The 19,321-nt window shown below is 34.8% G+C and overlaps 1 protein-coding gene and 1 long non-coding RNA gene across 2 annotated transcripts; both read right to left on the bottom strand.

Annotated features, from left to right (window-relative positions):
- Positions 1-3,662: 3,662 nt before the first annotated feature.
- On the bottom strand, positions 3,663-19,321 carry LOC138311543 (nucleoporin p58/p45-like; the record flags this gene model as incomplete). Its single annotated transcript, XM_069252853.1, has 8 exons — positions 19,266-19,321; positions 19,011-19,045; positions 11,544-12,017; positions 10,509-10,607; positions 7,758-8,018; positions 7,232-7,259; positions 5,908-5,973; positions 3,663-3,837 (listed from the first exon to the last, which is right to left on the bottom strand). Coding segments are annotated over exons 1-8 (1,155 nt in total), but the record flags the coding sequence as incomplete, so codon positions are not given.
- Positions 14,072-15,998, bottom strand: LOC138311547 (uncharacterized). Its single transcript, XR_011206680.1, has 3 exons — positions 15,303-15,998; positions 15,003-15,075; positions 14,072-14,844 (listed from the first exon to the last, which is right to left on the bottom strand). It is a non-coding gene; the product is annotated as an uncharacterized lncRNA (long non-coding RNA).

The following is a 19,321-nucleotide window of genomic DNA, read 5'->3' as shown; positions in this document are numbered from 1 at the left end:
TTTGTGTGATTGCATTTGTAAGGGGTGTATCTCTGAACGCCAACATTTTGGATTTAGCTGTAGGGTAGTTTGTTGTGACAGTGGTTATAGTCTTTTTCCTAAAGGCAGACCCAATGCCACAGGTAAATTTACCTGTAAAAGTTACCTGTGTTGATACTTATCTAAGTGTATATTGATTAATTTTCATTTCAATAATTGTTCATATTTTTAATATCAGATACATATATACATTAATATATGTTTCTGTTAATATCTATGAAAAAATATAACAATAGAATCTATGAATGAAATTAAATTAAATTCACAATGATTTTATTAAATACAATGAAATTATTGTTCATGCAGTGATGAATGTTATATGTGAATTTATATATACACGATCTGTTGGCGGTGGATTTATGCTTGTTGGCGTGAGCATCTTTAACATCAGATACATATATACATAATATATGTTTCTGTTAATATCTATGAAATATGACAAATAGAATCTATGAATGAAATTAAATTAAATTCACAATGATTTTATTTCAAGAATTTTAAAGATTTCCTTGATATATCTAAAATCTCTGGTATAAATCTCATTAGATTTTCAATAGATTGATACTAAAATCAAGCAAAATTCTTTGAAACTTATTTCACATGGAAGTAACTTTACCATTCAGTAATATCAAAGAAAAAATCCAAAAAGGAATTATCCAGTTTCAACTTAGTGTAACACTAATTTGATTAAAAGTTTGAAATAATATAAGCCTTTTGCCTGTTGAAAAGTGATATATTTCCACAAGGTCTTCCATATATGTCTGTTAAGTGACCTTATATACATATATAGTACATGTACATGTAACATCTGCGTTAATAACCTACCAAAGAGTAAGTGAATTTATGTCAAATATGATTTCCAAATTTTAAAAATGAATTACTTGTACTTGACTGACCTTTTTAAGTTAACAGAACATACAATATATATTTTGAAAGTTGCATTAGGATGCATCATTTATCATTATTATATAATTTTCCTGTTTTCTTATCCTAAGATGGTATTTCTAGATCAGCGTGATGTTACATTATAATGTAAATGTACATGTACATTTGTATATCATTATAGCAAAAGAGCACCCAATAATTAAACTGTTGTCCGTTAACAGCGCAGTAAAATTATATATTTTTGTGCATGTTAGAAATAACATATAAATTTCTTTCCTATGGTTGAATTTCGGTCAAACATTGTTACTAGATACAAATTGGTATATGTACTATAATCTTTAAACAGAAAAAAATTAGAAAACTGTTAATTTGGTATTCTGAGCACTAAAAGTTTGCAACATTTTGAGAATTACAAGACCTTCAACATATGGACTTGAAATAATTTTGCCAGTATTGCAACATTAACATCTATAATGTGTATTAAAATGAATATGGTTAAGACCCTAAGTAACAGTCTTCAATCTCATTTCATTTAGTATTTTTACATTATTAAGTGACTTCTAAAAATATTTTGTATCAAAAATACATATAGAGCATTAAACCCCAATGATATATTATTACCAATGTTTATAAAACATCATAATGTGTGTTTGTGTCGGCTTCAATAGATTACCAACTTAAACTATAATCAACAGGTCAAAATTTCGACAATATTAATTTAAACTTTTGTGATATTGTTTTTTCTCACTCATTTTTCTAACCAAATACTTAAAGGTGTACGTCTATGCGATAAAAGAAATCATACGCAACTATGCACGGTCACAAGAAATGAAAGTTGGCTAAGAATGTAGCCCTACTGGAACTCCTATGTCAATACAGAATACTGTTACATTAGAATATACACTGATCAAGAAACCTGTTTTTCTGATAAAATTGAGATATGATTTGTAAAAAAATATTTCACCTGGAACTCAAAATGCATCGTTCTTAATAATCCACATGTAGCTCCATATTAATTCTTAGCATATTAAAGCACTGATTATCTTTGATTAATAATTTACGTTACGTTGTATATAATACGGAATATATTGAAGGAATTTTTATCCAAAACCCACCAATGTTACCTATGATACTGATTGAAATACAGGTAAATCTCAAGTGACTTTACAGGTGAAAATAAAGACAGCTTATATGAAACAGTATATAATTGCCTTCCTATTGTTTCCTAAAACAACACCTACCTGTTGTTGATAAATATGTTGGCGTTAAGAGAACACCCCTTTGTAAGACTGTGCCAGGTGGTAGAGATTAGTTCCGCTCGAGTGATCACACAATGCAAGTGAGAATCGGGAGTATGTTTATGTAAGTTTTAATTACTAATCTCTGATGATTGTTGATAAAATATAACTCAGGATAATTGCTAAACATTTAACCGTTTTCTCCACGTTTGTTGTAGATTGAAACAGCTTTTTAAGTGCCGTTCTACGGAAGAATTATGAAAAAGAAATCGGCATTTTCATCGATCTACAAATGAAGTAGTCCAAAAAAAATCTCACTTCGAGTTATACGAACATTTTATGTATGATTTTTGTCATTCGGACCAAAAATACTTCGTTAATTACGTAGTTTACTGAATACGTTATATATATTATCAGAACGTCAAGCTCCTGTAGGCCTACATGTGATGAAAGTGGCTAAAATGTTTTTAGTGACAACCTCTATACGTGCTTTAATATGTATATATAATCTGATAATGTATACATGTGCTTATAAAATTATCGATAATTATGGATGTGGTAAATATTCATACCTTATTAACTGCCGTAAGTTGGAAGATTACGCCAGCTTGGACATTTAGAAAATGTTCATCGTCTCTCACGCGCTATTTGATCAGTTTACAAAGTTTATCCTAAATTTTCTTAGAGTTGTCTTTCTTCCATTGTGGATTTACACGTACATGTGGCATAACGCAGCCGTGATAAACAAATCTCCATTTCGTCCTGAGATTTATTTGCTCCCGAACTAATATGATTCAAATTACAAAAATCATTATTGTAAAAATTTTGATGTTTGAGGTGAAACATTGATTTCATTTTTTCCGTTGCGGGATAATTGTCACTAGTAGGGACAAAACGCGTGGGGCGAAGCGAAGCATTTTCGGGACGAAACGTCTTCATGCATTGTTAACAACATTTTCGGGACGGAAAGTCTAGATACATTGTAAACAATTCAAGTGAAAATTTTCCAACCTAAGATCATTTGGATAGTGTATATGGTAAGGATATGAAAGCAGTTATCTACTTCTCCTATTTCAACATTACAGATACGCTTATTTCAGTAACTTTCATATTCAAAATTTGCTATTTAAAATTCCCGGTAAAATCAAAGTTGTTGAATACACTGCCGTTAGGAGCGCTAGTATCTGCGAGCAAGTTCTAAGCCAATCATATTGAGGAAATTGACTGAAAGAGAATTTTGCAACCACGATCACAATGGCGAGGTGATCCTCGCCAATTAGATCTTAAAGTTAAAAGAACTTTTAAACTTAAACTATTACAAAAATGTATCAGAATCATTAAGCCCTGTATAACTAAGTGAGGAATTGGTAATGCCATTGTGATATGTCTATGAAGCCATTCTAATATTGGTTTTTTTCCCCTCAAAAATACATAATTTCAGTACAATAATGAAAATTCTACATATGACAGGTATGTCGAATGAAAACTTATTATACATACTTGTGTCATTTCCCTTTTGAGTTTCTCCACAGCACAGGTGTTCCTTTGTACACCATTAGAAACGACAGACAGAAGCTGTTTTAAAGCCATAACATCCTCCTGGACTTTATACATTGGCTTTGACGACATCCGAGCAAGTCCATCCTGGACAGATTTTTCCTCTTTGACATACTTCCTGTCAACGAAATGACATTATTTATCAAGGCATATACCAGCTTCATATACTTTTGTCCACAAAACGTAATATCCAAGACCTTTTTTTTTTTATTACTGTTTGCCATAATTTCATCACCAAAATTAATTTTATCTAGTTACAATCACATCCTGTTACTGAATTTTCTTAGGATAAGGAAGAAAGATTATATATACATTAACATTAATTGAGTCAATCTAAACCTTACACAACATGTTTTGAAAAGGCAGTTAGTATTTACATCTTAAGACTATAAATTTGATAGCTGAATTTGGTTTCTACTTTCATCTGTTGACATACTAAAATGTGGCTGCTACGGAAAGTTATGTGTGACACAATGCCAAGAAACTCTCTGCAATAGTGGCCTCTAAATTATCATTATTATTATGAGTACTCCATCAATATCAACATGCTATCTTCTATCTTTTCTATATTTTAGTTAACACATAATGAATGCACCTTTTCATGTCTACCGTCTGGAAAATGCTGCTTTTACCGTAAAAACTTGTATAATTTGCGCACCAGTGTAATTTGCGCTGGTACTTTTTAGGGCTGAAAATGCTGAAAAAAATCTACTATCAGTATATTTTGCGCATCAATTTTTTTTGGAAAAAACGATGTCCAGGGAGTCCCAAAATCGATGTATGAAGGTGACAATTTCAATGCAAAATATTCCCCTGAAATGCTTGACAACTTGCACAAAGAAGTGTTGTATTAAGAAGAAATAACATATTAAAACCGAATCGTGTTTGTTTTCTTTTATTGGCCACCTTAACCTGAAACTAAAATATCTTGCAGATGTCTAAAACATCGGCGGTCCGGTCCGCCGTACTCCGTGCACATGTCAATGCTTTGAGATATTACACATGAATAGTAATCAGGAACATTTAAAAAGATTTGAATCTATTTGTTTAAAATTGTCACAATAAGTAATTAGTGTGTTTGAGATCATTAACAATCAACAGCAATCGGCTAGCGGATACGTATGTTAGCTTGCAACAATCACATTGCGAGTAACTCACTACCTGTACGGTACCAGATCCAAGCTGATGGCTAATAATATTTATAAATACGGTTGAATATGTCACTAACCTTGTAGCTTGTTAATTTAGCAGTAATAAAATTGCAAACCACTTATTAAAGTCCTAAATATAGGTCAGTTTAAGCATCTTATAAATCCCACGTGTGTTTTGACTTTTTGCACACGGCCTTCAGCTGGGCCCTACGTAAGGTTCCATGTGCAAAGCTAATGGCTAATTATATTTATCAATACGGTTGAATATGTCACTAACCTTGTAGCTTGTTAATTCTGCAGTAATAAAATTGCAAACCACTTATTAAAAGTCCTAAATATAGGTCAGTTTAGGCATCTTATAAATCCCACGTGTGTTTTTGACTTTTTGCACACGGCCTGCAGCTGGGGTATACGTATGTTTGTGTATACACACACACTCTCTCTACAGACTTTCTCTACAGCCTCTCTCCCCTAAAAAAAATACAGGTAAACTAGATTGACCCGGCCAAAGTCACTGATTGTGGCTGTCCCATTATACTACGAGGTGCACAGGGTATACATCGCTTGCTGTCAGTAGAAGCCATGCTCTCAGTCAGTCGCCATTGAATTCTCAGGGCAAATGGAAACAAGACAATGTGATCATAACTTAACACTTTAATTAGCCTTAGATAACCCACTTTAATAGGTGAGGCATTGTTTTTACAATCTTTAATACCTTTTATCATATAAAATGGCTACCATACATAGAGCGGTACCTCAACATTCATAGATCGTCAGCCCCTCAGAATGGACAGATTTTTTCCCCATAAAATTTTTAAATCTCCTCTATCAATATAATTTGAGCACCCCCAACTTCAAATTTTATTTTTGCACAGAAAAAGTGCGCAAATTACACAAGTTTTTACGGTATTAACAAATGCTAAGTGACAAAAAGTGACATAAAGTGGAATCTATAGCCATTACTAGATAATACGATTGGAGATAATACAAACACTGCATGAATTTGATATGTGTACATTCAAATGTTTCATACTTACTTGAATTCCTCTACAGATTCTACAATGGGTTGAGGGATGAATGTCTTCTTCAGAGCTTTGCCATCTCTACATCAGAAATAAGTTTTGATTTATTCTATGTTTATCAGATCTAGTGAAATATAATGAAAGACAATCATAAGTCTCTGATTTGTATTGATTTCCTTACTGCAGAATTCTTACACAATTAAATTACATGTATTTGTTATTTCCATGGCCATTCAATTTTAAACCTGCAAAACTTAATCACATTGAAAATGCTGTGACATGAAAATTGCAAAATTCAATAGCGACAAAAGAAATTCGGTTGATAGTAAATATTAATAACTGATGGCTCTTCAAAATACAATATCCTGTGTGGAGACACAGGGACCTACTTTTGATCCAGTGTGAAGACCGGAGAGTCGGACACAGTGACCTACTTTTGATTAAGCATTGGTTGTCATATTTTTGACATGCACTGGTGTGTAACATACATTGGGTGTTCTAACATAGCCAAAGATGTTAGGGTGTGTGTTAGCGCACCATGTTAGGGTGTGTGTTAGCGCACCATGATAGGGTGTGTGTTAGCGCACCATGATAGATATGCTAGAACACCCAATGTATGTTACACACCAATGCATGTCAAACATGTAACAACCAATGCTTATATTTACATTAATATAGACATTCCCGTTATAAGAAGAAAAAGGGTGAAAAATAAAGTATGAAAATAAAAGTAATACGTTTGTATAGTGAAAAATATCATTTGATGGCACAGCCAATAATTTGGCAGGAAAGAGTTGAGTTCTTGCAACTTCTGGTGGTTCCCATAACAATTACAGTAGATGTAATAGTCCCATCAATAAAACAGGATATACAATAAGTACAACATTTAAATATATTTCAAATATTTCCATATTGATCCATTTTCAAAATATGTTATATTTTTTAGTGAACTATCGTACTGACATAAAATCCACCCAGTCATTTCTTGACCCCTTGAACTCTGATTGTGGTATAAGCACACCAGAGCCTATTTGCCAATGTTATTAATGGACAATATCATACATCGGGTTTAGTAGCAACATATATATAGATACTGTACAGTGGTAAATATTCCAGTGTGAAGACTGGAGACACAGTGTGGTCTACTTTTAAACCTCAAACACGACACAGAATGTTTATATTTAGACTTCTCAAAACAAAAGTCAAACCGAAGTCAAAACTGAAGTTTTTTTACCTTTGTAACTTATGTGAAAATTTATATTTAAATTGGTTTTGCTAAATGATAAATAACTAGATTAATGTCTAAAGCGAGAGAGGAGTTTTATGTGCAAGATCTTACCCTGGTTTTGCATCTGCTGCAGTGTCACCTGTAACAAAAGAATATATCAAATAAGATATCATTCCACCATAGAACAGCAAGATATCACTGTTCTTCTTCCATATTGTCTATCAGCACAAAAAACCTGATTTACATCCAAGACATTTAGTTTTTAACTAAGAATACAACTATCTTTGATAACAATTCTCACAATGTGAATTACCCTATAGATCGAAAGAAAATGACGGTGAGCTGGTTAACAGACATTCAAAATCTTAACTAATGTCCTCAAGAAGTCAAATGAATTTCAAAAGAACTCTTCACATTGCTAACTGTGGTATCAGTATGCCTTTTTTAATTCACTGTGTGTAATTTGAGGCTCTATATGAGTCTAATGTCATTCCATAGTGACCATTTTCTTTAGAGACTGAAAAAAAACCTCTTGACAGTTCAACTATTGACCAAGATGGTACCAACAGCTCAGGGAAGTTACTACTCTTGGCTGATAAGGCATGATTCCACTGCACATATTTTGATAAGACTTTACCTGTAGCAGCTTGTGAAGTTTTGGGGTCCACTCCTCCGAGACCTGAAGTCTGTGGTTTGGTTGGGATGTTGCTGAAAACACTAGTCCCTGTACCTCCAACACCTGTCGCACCAATTCCCCCTAGGCCAGTTGTGGCTCCCCCTAGGCCAGTTGTGGCTCCCCCTAGGCCAGTTGTGGCTCCCCCTAGGCCAGTTGTGGTCTTTCCACCTAGACCCACACCACCAAGCCCACCAAATCCTGCAGTTGTACCAGCTGTTGTGCCTGTAATGGAAATGCTATTTCAGTCAACCTGTAAGCTTATATATATATATATATATAATTAGCTAATGCAAAGGTGTGAGAAGGTAAAGAACTTTTGCTAAAGAAAAATGGGATTAAGAAGGTACACTTCATGCATAAAAGCCTGAAAGAGTTCATTAGGGTGAATGAGATAATAAGGCCAAAAAATATGTTTGTTTAGGGTCACATTAGGCCAAAAAAATATGTTTGTTTAGGGTCACATTAGGCCAAAAATTATGTTTGTTTAGGGTCACATTAGGCAAAAAATATGTTTGTTTAGGGTCACATTAGGCCAATAAAATATGTTTGTTTAGGGCCACATTAGGCCAAAAAAAAATATGTTTGTTTAGGGCCACATTAGGCCAAAAATTATGTTTGTTTAGGGTCACATTAGGCAAAAAAATATGTTTGTTTAGGGTCACATTAGGCCTATAAAATATATTATGTTTTAGGGCCACATTAGGCCAAAAGTATGTTTGTTTAGGGTCACATTAGGCCTATAAAATATGTTTGTTTAGGGCCACATTAGGCCAAAAATTATGTTTGTTTAGGGTCACATTAGGCAAAAAAAATATGTTTGTTTAGGGTCACATCAAACCAAAAAAATTCTGTTTGTTTAGGGTCACATTAGGCCAAAAAAATATGTTTGTTTAGGGTCACATTAGACCAAAAAATATGTTTGTTTAGAGTCACATTAGGCCAAAAAAATATGTTTGTTTAGGGTCACATTAGGCCAAAAAAAATATGTTTGTTTAGGGTCACATTAGGCCAAAAATTATGTTTGTTTAGGTTCACATTAGGCCAAAAAATATGTTTGTTTAGGTTCACATTAGGCCAAAAAAATATGTTTGTTTAGGGTCACATTAGGCTAAAAAATCATGTTTGTTCAGGGTCACATTAGGCTAAAAAAATGGGGTAGGTAGGTCAGACTTTTTTTTAAATATTTTATATAATTTTCATGTAACAGATTTAAAGTGATCAGTCGGGCAAGGATAACTAAAGTCAGTAAAAATGGTGTGAATGTATCCAGTATAATTTCTTATGAAATAGAAAAATAAAATCTCTCGTCAAAGTCTGTCTGCGTACAAAGAAATTAATTTAAAGTATGAATCCTAAAACGTCCTCCCGGTGACGTCCGTGGTCACATTTCCACGCAGCCTCGCTTTCAACTTCTCTTTATTTCAATGGTCAGAACTGGGAAACGTAAGCAGAACTTGACCGTCGTGTTAATATGTGAGACTTTTTGGAAGGCCAATGAAGGCATTTAGACTGGGTTTTTTTGCCCGACTATTCACTTTAATGTATTTGGAAGATATTGTCAAATGTGCATTTAAAAGTAAGTTTATATTGTTCACCATACTTTAACATGCTGCTATACATTGTCTCTTTGTCCTTTACAATAATTGTCTTCTAATTTTTCTTTTTTTTCTTGTGTCAATTTGGCATCTTTAATAATGGAAAAACTTGCCTTTTTCATTTTCATATGTACATATTTATTATACATGTATTTCAAACTTCTTTGACAATATGCAGAATGTATTTAACAAAATATATGCTTGTAGAGTATTCTTGTAAATTTTACAAGTCTATAGACTAAAACATGTACACTAAGTTTGGATTGAAACAAAATATTTAATTTACAAGCGATATTTATAACCCAGACAAAACCTAAACACTTAGCGCTGTCACTCACCGGCACCGCAATACTGACATAACACGCTAACACAGTGGGCCACATGCCAAAGTTACCCACTAACAGGACCTAGAATATTGTGCATGAGGTGTTAATTAATTGGTGATTGCCATGCATTCATAATCCGATTGAAATATGCAGAATGTATTTAACAAAACATATGCTTGTAGATTATTCTTGTAAATTTTAAAAGTCTATAGACTAAAACATGTACACTAAGTTTGGATTGAAACAAAATATTTAATTTACAAGCGATATTTATAACCCAGACAAAACCTAAACACTTAGCGCTGTCACTCACCGGCACCGCAATACTGACATAACACGCTAACACAGTGGGCCACATGCCAAAGTTACCCACTAACAGGACCTAGAATATTGTGCATGAGGTGTTAATTAATTGGTGATTGCCATGCATTCATAATTCAATTGTCGTGTCTGGTTGGCCGCCATTTTTCGGGTGCGTTTGATTGCAAAAAGTCCCAAAAGTTGAGGAACTTCGCCACAGATGCAAACTAAAAAGATGCATCACAAGATTTTCAATTTTTATTGATTAAAAGTTTAGGGTCGGGGTAAACTCTAGGTAGGACCGGAGGACCCTTAACAAACCTTTTATTTTTTTTCCCTATATCATCGCTGAAGGAATCAAGATTGATTTTATATATTTTTCCTTCTCTTCGTTAAGTCATCCAAAATTAACTGATAATTGTACTATTTCAAATAATGTTCAACACCCCATACAGCCTCTAAGTTGATCTGTGATAGATCCCAAGAATTACCTGCCGCTGTGGTTTTGGCACCAAAGTTGAAGCCAGTAGGAGCTGCAGCAGCTGTTGTAGTGCTGGGTTTGATTCCTCCTAATCCAGGCAATGTAAGACCTGACAAAAGAAAAGAAATCATACTGTAAGATCAAAATTCATTACCTCATCACCTCAGGCAAAACAGGTACCATTACCCTTATCACATCAAGCAAATCATAATAAGTACATGTACTCTCATCGCCAAAGGTGAAACATGACAACTGCAGGTACCCTGATCAACAATTCAAAGGCAAAACCGGTAAGGTATCCTTATAGCCTAAGGTAAAACAGGTACCCTCATCATAATGTCAAAACATCAGTCAATTCAGTATTAAAACTTTATTTCAATAGTAGAAAAGGACATAACAAAATAACACTTTTAAAGGGCCACTACCTTTCTGAAACGGCTTTTAATTTTTAAAATGGGAATGAAAAACGAGATCGATAATTTTGTAGAGTCACAGAAGTTATTAACTTACCGATAATACTACACGTATCATCACCTTCTGAACAATTTTATTAAAATAAATAAAATGTTAATTTTCATAACGCGGGTCGTTTTATGTTTCCCGCTGTCGTCCTAAATACCGCGCGGTAGTTGACTATCTCTGCGCCAGACGGCAAAACGGCGAAATGACTCTCCACTGTTATCATATATTACGCAGGAAATCTTGCTTATGTTTGGTGTTGTAACCTCATCTTAGGCCATCGGTATATATTTTCTGATGTTATTAATGTTTTTTAAGAAACCTTTATGTTTTGCTCCGGAAAGGTAGTGGGCCTCTAACAAAATCGTGATTGGGTGGTGTGGTGGTTAAGCTAATTGCCTTTCACCTTTACCTTTCATCCGGGCCTTCGAAAGTTATTTGTATAAGTTGTATAACTTGTTTCGCAACCAATATAAAATAAGTAAAGTTTATAATATATAAAATTGTCATCTTAACCAAACAAAAACAAAATTGGCATGATCACAGAAATATAGGACAAACTGTATATGATTTAATAAACACTCACCTGTGGCTCCTGCTGTCGTGGTGGTGGCACCTAAACTAAAACCAGTGGTGGCTTGTGGCTTTGCTGCGGATGCTGATCCAAACAGATTACCACCACCAGACCCCAATGTCGTCCCAGGCGTGGCACCAAGTGTCCCTGTCCCTAGTCCACCAGACGTCCCAGATCCTAACAATCCACCTGTAGCTGGGGTCCCAAGAAGAGAAGGGGCAGCAGTACTAGTGGCTGCCGGAGTCGCTGCACCTCCAAAGGAAAAGCCGCCGCCAGCAGTAGTTTTAGCTGTCCCTAAAGTTTGAGTCAGGAGACTAGGGGGTTTGGTAGAGGCGGGTGTACTGAACCCTGCAAGGGGAGACGCTGCTGCTCCAGCAAGGCCCCCAAGGGATGGAGTAGAATTTGTTCCACCAAAGTTGAAGCCTCCTGTTGCAGCGGTGGCAGTTCCTCCAGCTGCTGGTGTGGCCGCTGTAGCTGCAGGAGCATCTGTAAACATGAAAGCATAAGGTATAAGATGTCAGACATCACTCAACAACATTAAAATAATCTTAAGAGTGAGGGTACGTAATTTTGCACAGTATGTAATTTCGCACACCTGACAATTTTTCGTGAGTATTGTCTAAATTTCAGAAAGATTATCACTGTTGTTGTTGTTTATGTTGTGACTAAAGGAGGCCTTTCAATGTGATTTTGTCATATTTAGCTAAACTTTTCAGGATAAGTTTGTTTTGAAAAACAAAATTGGAATGATACAGCCAATCTCAGTAAAGAAATTTAAAGAAAGTAATTAAACCACTTGATATAAAACAAGGGCCAAATGGGTCCGAATCGCTCAACTGCTATCTGGTAATCATACATGGCTCATACTTAACAAATAGGAGAGCGAATAAGAATTTATATCATGTCCAAGCACATATTAAGAAGAAGTCGTTCAAAGATTTTAGCCTATTTGACCCCTGTGACCTTTAATAAAGGTCAAGGTCATTCATTTGAACAAACTTGATAGCCTTTCATCCCAGCATGTAACAGGCCTAATATATGGTCCCTTGGCCTCTTGGTTATTAAGAATAATTTGTTAATATTTTAGCCTATTTGACCCCTGTGACCTTGAATGAAGGTCAAGGTCATTCATTTGAACAAACTTGGTAGCCCTTGATCCAAGCATGCCACAGGCCTAATATCAGGTCCCTAGGCTGTTTGGTTATTAAGTCGAAGTCATTTAAAGATTTAAGCCTTTTTAACCCCTGTGACCTTGAATGAAGGTCAATGTCATTCATTTGAACAAACTTGGTAGCCCTTTATTCCAGCATGCCACAGGCCCAATATCAGGTCCCTAGGCTCTTTTGTTATGAATAAGAAGTTGTTTAAAGATTTTAGCCTTTTTGAAGGTCAAGGTCATTCATTTGAAAAAACTTGGTAGCCCTCTATCCCAGTATGTCACAGGCCTAATATCAGGTTCCTAGGCCTCTTGGTTATTAAAAAGAAGTCGTTTAAAGATTTTAACCTATTTGATCCCTGTGACCTTGAATGAAGGTCAAGGTCATTCATTTGGACAAACTTCGTAGTCCCTCATCCCAGCATGTTACATGGCCAAGTATCTGGTCTCTAGGCCTCTTGGTTATGAAACGGAAGTCTTAACAAGATATTTCAGCCTATTTGACCCCTGTGACCTTGAATGAAGGTCAAGATCATTCATTTGAACAAACTTGGTAGCCCTTCATCCCAGCATGGCACAGGTCTTATTTCAGGTCTCTAGGCCTCTTGGTTATATAGAAGAAGTTTGTTAAAGATTTTCACCTATTTGACCCCTGTGACCTTGAATGAAGGTCAAGGTCATTCATTTGAACAAACTTGGTAGCTCTTTATCCCAGCATGCTATAAGTCGAATTTCAGGACTCTAGGTCTCCTAGTTTTGGAGAAGAAGTTGTTTAAATGGAAAAGTTGACGCCGGACAGACGGACGGCCGTACGGACGACGGGCGCTGCACCATAGCATAAGCTCACTTGCCCTTCGGGCAGGTGAGCTAATGATATGCCTGTAACATGTTCATACCTTCAGTAGGTGATATAGAATTCATAACTATATCCAATAAGCTGGTTTTTCCACAATAAAACAAAATATCGTTATTTAAAATTAAATCCGGACCAAATTTTAGTGATATTAGTCATGTTTTCTTTTTTTCTGAAAAAATGATCTCAAGAAAAATTGATTTTTTAGAATTTCCATGAAGATTGGCTTATTTGCAATAAGAAAAGCTAATAAAAAGTATACCTCACCGCATTATTTAACAAAATATGACCGATTTGCTTCCTAATACCCCTTAAATTTTGGCCTGAAAATGTTAAAAAATAGGCGAATCCATAGCACTTTTCAATGTTTAATGTTTTTCATTCACCCTTCTTAGTTGTCAACATTTTATAAAATCATTGGAGCATACCAGATAACACAATAATTACATATCTTGATGATTTCATTTACTTTATATATAAACTATAACAAACCAGTTTGAAAGCTACATGTATATGTAGACCTGACCTCAAACTTTTAAAAAGAATCTAATTCAGTAGGAAATATATCAGCTTTTTCTGAGACAAATAATTTGCTCTGTGTGATACTGTATTAAAATGAATTATTTTCCATTATAGCATCTTTCAAATTATAAGTTAAGATTTTAACACAAAATAAAATGAAAATAATTTCCATAAATTTTATTTCTGTATTTTGTTTGCCCGTTTCCGGACGAATATAAGTATACCGGGGATGATACAGTGATTGCACGATCCGATATGTCTCACGATATCTCACCTACGATCCAATACGTATCACGATACTCTATTTATTTATGGTATTGTCAAAGCAATAAACCAGTGAAAACCACTTCTGGAATCAATTTTTATTGATTTTTTTAACACCAACTATTTTGAACAGAAAGAGTTCTATATTCTAAAGATTCTTCTTCAGGAAAATCAGTCTATCCACCGTTTCGGGACAAAGAGCACTTCTAGTAGCGGTTACTATGTCACCGGCAGTGCTAAATACACGCTCACTAGGGACGGAAGTAGCTGAATGCCAAGCATTTGTTTAGCTACTTTAGCAAGTAGAGGGAAGTTAAAACAATGTTCTTGCCACCAGGAGAGAGGGCATTCTGACAACTGAGAAGAACTTTCCTTTTTGTACAGTTCAATTTCCTGTTTTATACGTTCGTCCAATGATTTTCCAGGAGTTGACGAAACCACATAGACATCTCCAAGTAACTCTTCTAAAGCTGATTTCTTCAACATCTTTGGTTGACATGGTAAATCCTCATCTTCTTCTGGAAGAAATATGTTAAATTTTTAATAAATAGGCCTAACACATCATATTGGTTTTGTTTTGTTTTTGTTTTCTTTTTGTAAGTATTTAAAGTTAAAATTGACAATTTCGAAATTACAGAATATTGACATTACAAAAGATTATCTAGCAATAACATACCATTTACTTCAATTTGATCAGGGACAGATAGCTGTGGTAAGTTTGGTTGCTCTAGATCTGGTTCAGTCTTTTTCTGTAAAATATAAATATACCATATGCTGATCAATTGAATTTATTTCAAGCTTTTAGGAAATGACATCTGCAAGATATAATTATGTTTACTATCATAAAATACAAATATAAAATGTTCAATTTATGTTCATCTTTTATCTTTTTACAGACCAAATTATATTTACACTTCTGATAAAAACATGAAATTAGATGATCAATATTGAATGTTTTTGTAAATATGTAAAGTACCTGCAGTGTCCAGGTCAGTCGAGATGACTTTTAACTCCAGATTGTAATATACAGCCTCTCGTTCTTCTGTGTTTAGGCGAGGGAGGGATTTAAACCGTGGATCTGTTGCTGCAGCAATCAACAAGAATTCTTTCATTTCATCACTACTATATCTCTTCTTCAAATCATGCTTAATGGCTGACATCACTTCCTTGATAAGACCAGAGTCCTGAGCATTTTCATTAATGCTGTCTAGAAGAATAGCTCTCATAGGATAGATCAAAGACACTGTTACTGTAGGGGCTTTCTCTGAGCACATGACAGTAGTCACCATTTCCAGAGGCTCAAGCACTTTCATGACATTTTCTGCTTGTGTAATGTCCTCATTTGATAGAGTAATAACATCCTTCACATTTTTTTCTAATTTCAGGAGCGGTCAGTGTTGCCATGATGGGGGCTTGTTGCTCAAGAAAATCTCTCAATCATTTCAAAGCTGCAGTTCCATCTAGTCTGTACATCCTGGATCAGTTTGTGCTCTGATATAGCTATGAAGTTTCTGATTTCTTTTTAAGGCAGCTTTGGCAGTAGTAGATCTGTGGAAAAAGCTTACTATTTTTCAAATCCTACCCATCAGTCTACTCATTGAATTTACTTTTCAAACCTTGCTGACAAGCTTAATTTATCGTGTGGGCGAAACATCCAATAATTAATGTGCAGTGATAGGTCAGCAGTGTGGGCTGCTACATGTATATCCATGTTTGGAGACATTAAGTATGTTACCATGGAAATTGAGTAGATTACACGTGTTATGCCTGTCCACCTTTACATACAGTGTAATTTCTATGGGGAAATCAATTAAATATAGATTGCATTGAGCCTGACGAAATAGTTGTAGACTATTTCATGGAATGAAAAAACGAAAGAAAACTCCCAACAATGCATTCCAATGTATATACAAGATTCCAGGGGAAAGATCATCATTGTTAGTAAAAGTTTTGAACCCATTGACTTACAGTAAAACGCGCCCTATGTATCTTGGTTTGGTCAACGTAGCGAACAAAATCATTAAAAACAATCTACATAATTTCTTCTCTAGGAGACAAAAGCTGTTGTCGATTGCCAAATACGGTCGTTACTATATAAACACACTGCATGAAACCTGCTCCAATTACAAAAAGAATTGAAAACACCTGTATGGGCAACTTTCATTTTCCCACGGTCCAAATTAATGTGTATGTGTCTACATTGTAGTTGTGTTGCCGGATATTTTAGATAAATGATTCAGAGTAATGAGGTTTTGATATATTAAACATTGTTATGTCAGAGGGAAAATTGTCTATTTGAAAGTCACGTGTATTGCCTCGATTTCACTTTACAAAAAAGTACATTATGTAAATAAATTGCACAATCCAGTAATAAAGAAAAATTCCAATGGTGTCCTGATTTTACATGTAAGATGAAAAAAGGGTAATAACAGCACCTCTTTATGTATACATGATCAATAACTAAAACATTTTGTTAAAATCACTCCCAGTTTTAACACTTTTGGTGTCGGACAAGAATATCACGTTTGAGACTTTGAAAAAATACAAATTATCAGGTAAAAATGCTGACTATCGGCAAATGAAGATACCTGCTTTGACATTCTTACAGCTAAACTTCAGGCTTTTAAGTTGCGCCGTAATAATACAAAAAAAATTACTTCTCACAAGTTTGAGAAATGTTTTTACTTGAAGGTAAAATTGTAAACAGTACCTACCAATAACTCACCTTCTTTGAGTGCATTTCAAATATGTCAAGAAAAACTTACTTGTCAACGACAGGGGCCTTACATCTTTGGCCATAAGAAAAACTAAACCCAAATCTTTGGCCTTGGTAATTGCCTTGGCTCTTGGTGAATTAAATGCATATTTTGCTTTATTTACGTCGGTATAGCTTAAGCTGCCCACAACCTGAGGTACCTGGCTCCGTTTTTATACTCGTAGTGGTAGTACTTTTATTTGGTGGCGGATTTGACAACGTATTTGACAGCATGTTCGGATGATGCCTCGCAATATGTTTTGACATATTGGTTGTGTTTCCAGTGTACTTAAGATCAAACTGCTTTACATGCTTTACATACTGTCTTTGTTTTATCGATCTTTTTAACGCCCATTATTTTTATAAACTGGCTGTCCAAATGTTTACATTCATTGGACCGATTCTTGTATCGTGTTAAAGTGTACCGCGATTCACCGATGCACTCGGTGTATCGTCCCCTGACCTATACCGGTATCTTATGAAGGAGATGCCTATTGTGAAAAGCTCACGAAACTCTAAATGTCTAACCATTCAGTTTCCATTCAACTACACCCCAACTTCCTTTCCGATTCAGAAAACTTCCTAATTTTTTTTCTATGTAAAATTTATTTCTATTGCTGCAAAAAAGATAGGACATTAACAATTATAATTACTTAAAACGGTTTTCCATTCAAATCCTCTGTTACTTACACAGGACGTGGGCTAGTTTTCACCTTGCTTGGTTGGTGTTCAACTTCTTGGGTCCTCCATTGTAACTATGTGTAATTAACGTACTATTGGCTCGAATCAATGACGATTTCAGAAGTTTTCGGAGTAGTAATAGGTAGAGTTCACGGAGAAAACTAAAATATGTTTCTCACGGTTGTTAATGATCCGGATAGCGGATGCGTTTTCACAAAGGTAATGACGTACACATCAGAATGGACGGTCTACGTAATTCACTAAAATTTTTTTTTTTTTTTTGCAGGGGGAATATTTCTCTAGATCTATTGGCTTTTTAGAAACAAATTAAGTGTGCAAAAGAAAATTGGCCAGTATCTATATATATAAAAACGTGACCACAACAACTCTACCTTAAACCAAAGGTGTTAAATCTTGTTTCATTTCAATGAAAAATCATATAGGTAAAATACATTATGTCACCATGACTTGGTGAACATCAAAGTTAAAACATCAACAATAGTAAATATTTTGGTAATATTTAATGATTATAATATATATAGATTTAACTCACAAGAGCTTGACGTTCAAAAAATCTACCTCCTTGTTGGTGGGGGTTGTCTGTGAAGGAGGGACTATGAAGCTCGATAACTCATATGTTTCCAATTTCAATACTCTGTAATATTACATTCTGATCCATATACTATGTAATAAGTTTATTTTCTATTCTGCAAAAGGATAGGTATTCAATTATAATTTTAACGGTCTACGTAATTTTGTTAGTTCTGACGGTGAAGTGTTCATTTTGGGGTCCCAACAAATAAATCTATGACCCTATTACACTCTGGCTAGAATGCCCCGACTTCAGAAGCGGAGTTGTAATAGAAGTAGTATGGAGATATCCCATATGTTTGCCGGGATCAGTTAGCCACGTTTACAAAAGGTGACGTCGCTGAATGGACGGTCTTTTTAAAATCACAATGCCGGGTGTGCAAAATTACCTACCACACTCTACCTTAACCTGGTTTCATTTCAATGAAAACCATAAGGTATGATGTCTGTCATTAAAAGGACGTAATATTACTATAAACAATACATTCTAACACAAGCTTGACGTTCTGCAGTAGTATAAATCTATTTTTAGATAGGGGGAATCCCTTAAATCCAAAATCCAAAATGGTGGACTGTATTTTATCGACACTGGTAATTTAGCTTTACATTTAACAGGTGTTGCTTACAACCCAAATGAACATCATACATATAACTTACTTGTCGCGGGGGTTCCAAAGCCCTTGAATGCGAATCTACAACAAAACAATGGATTATGAATCAAATTTACCTAGTGGCAAAGTAATGTCGGGAAATCATTCGAAATTTCGAATGCGTCGATGAAGATTTTACAAAAGGAAATCATTATTTAATGACGATCAATGACTGAATATAAACATATAGAATTATTCTATAGTCAATGTTACTCGAAATAACCAGCGAAACTTATAATGTGATGCTACAATGCAAACTTACCCGCCTCCCGTGTTCATTTTTGTTTTCCAGTAATCACGTGGGTCAGGCCGGGGCGA

This window comes from Argopecten irradians, unplaced genomic scaffold, assembly GCF_041381155.1.
Source record: "Argopecten irradians isolate NY unplaced genomic scaffold, Ai_NY scaffold_0045, whole genome shotgun sequence".
NCBI lineage: Eukaryota > Metazoa > Mollusca > Bivalvia > Pectinida > Pectinidae > Argopecten > Argopecten irradians.
The sequence above is the reverse complement of the archived record's forward strand: the minus strand, read 5'-3'. Positions and strand labels throughout refer to the sequence as shown.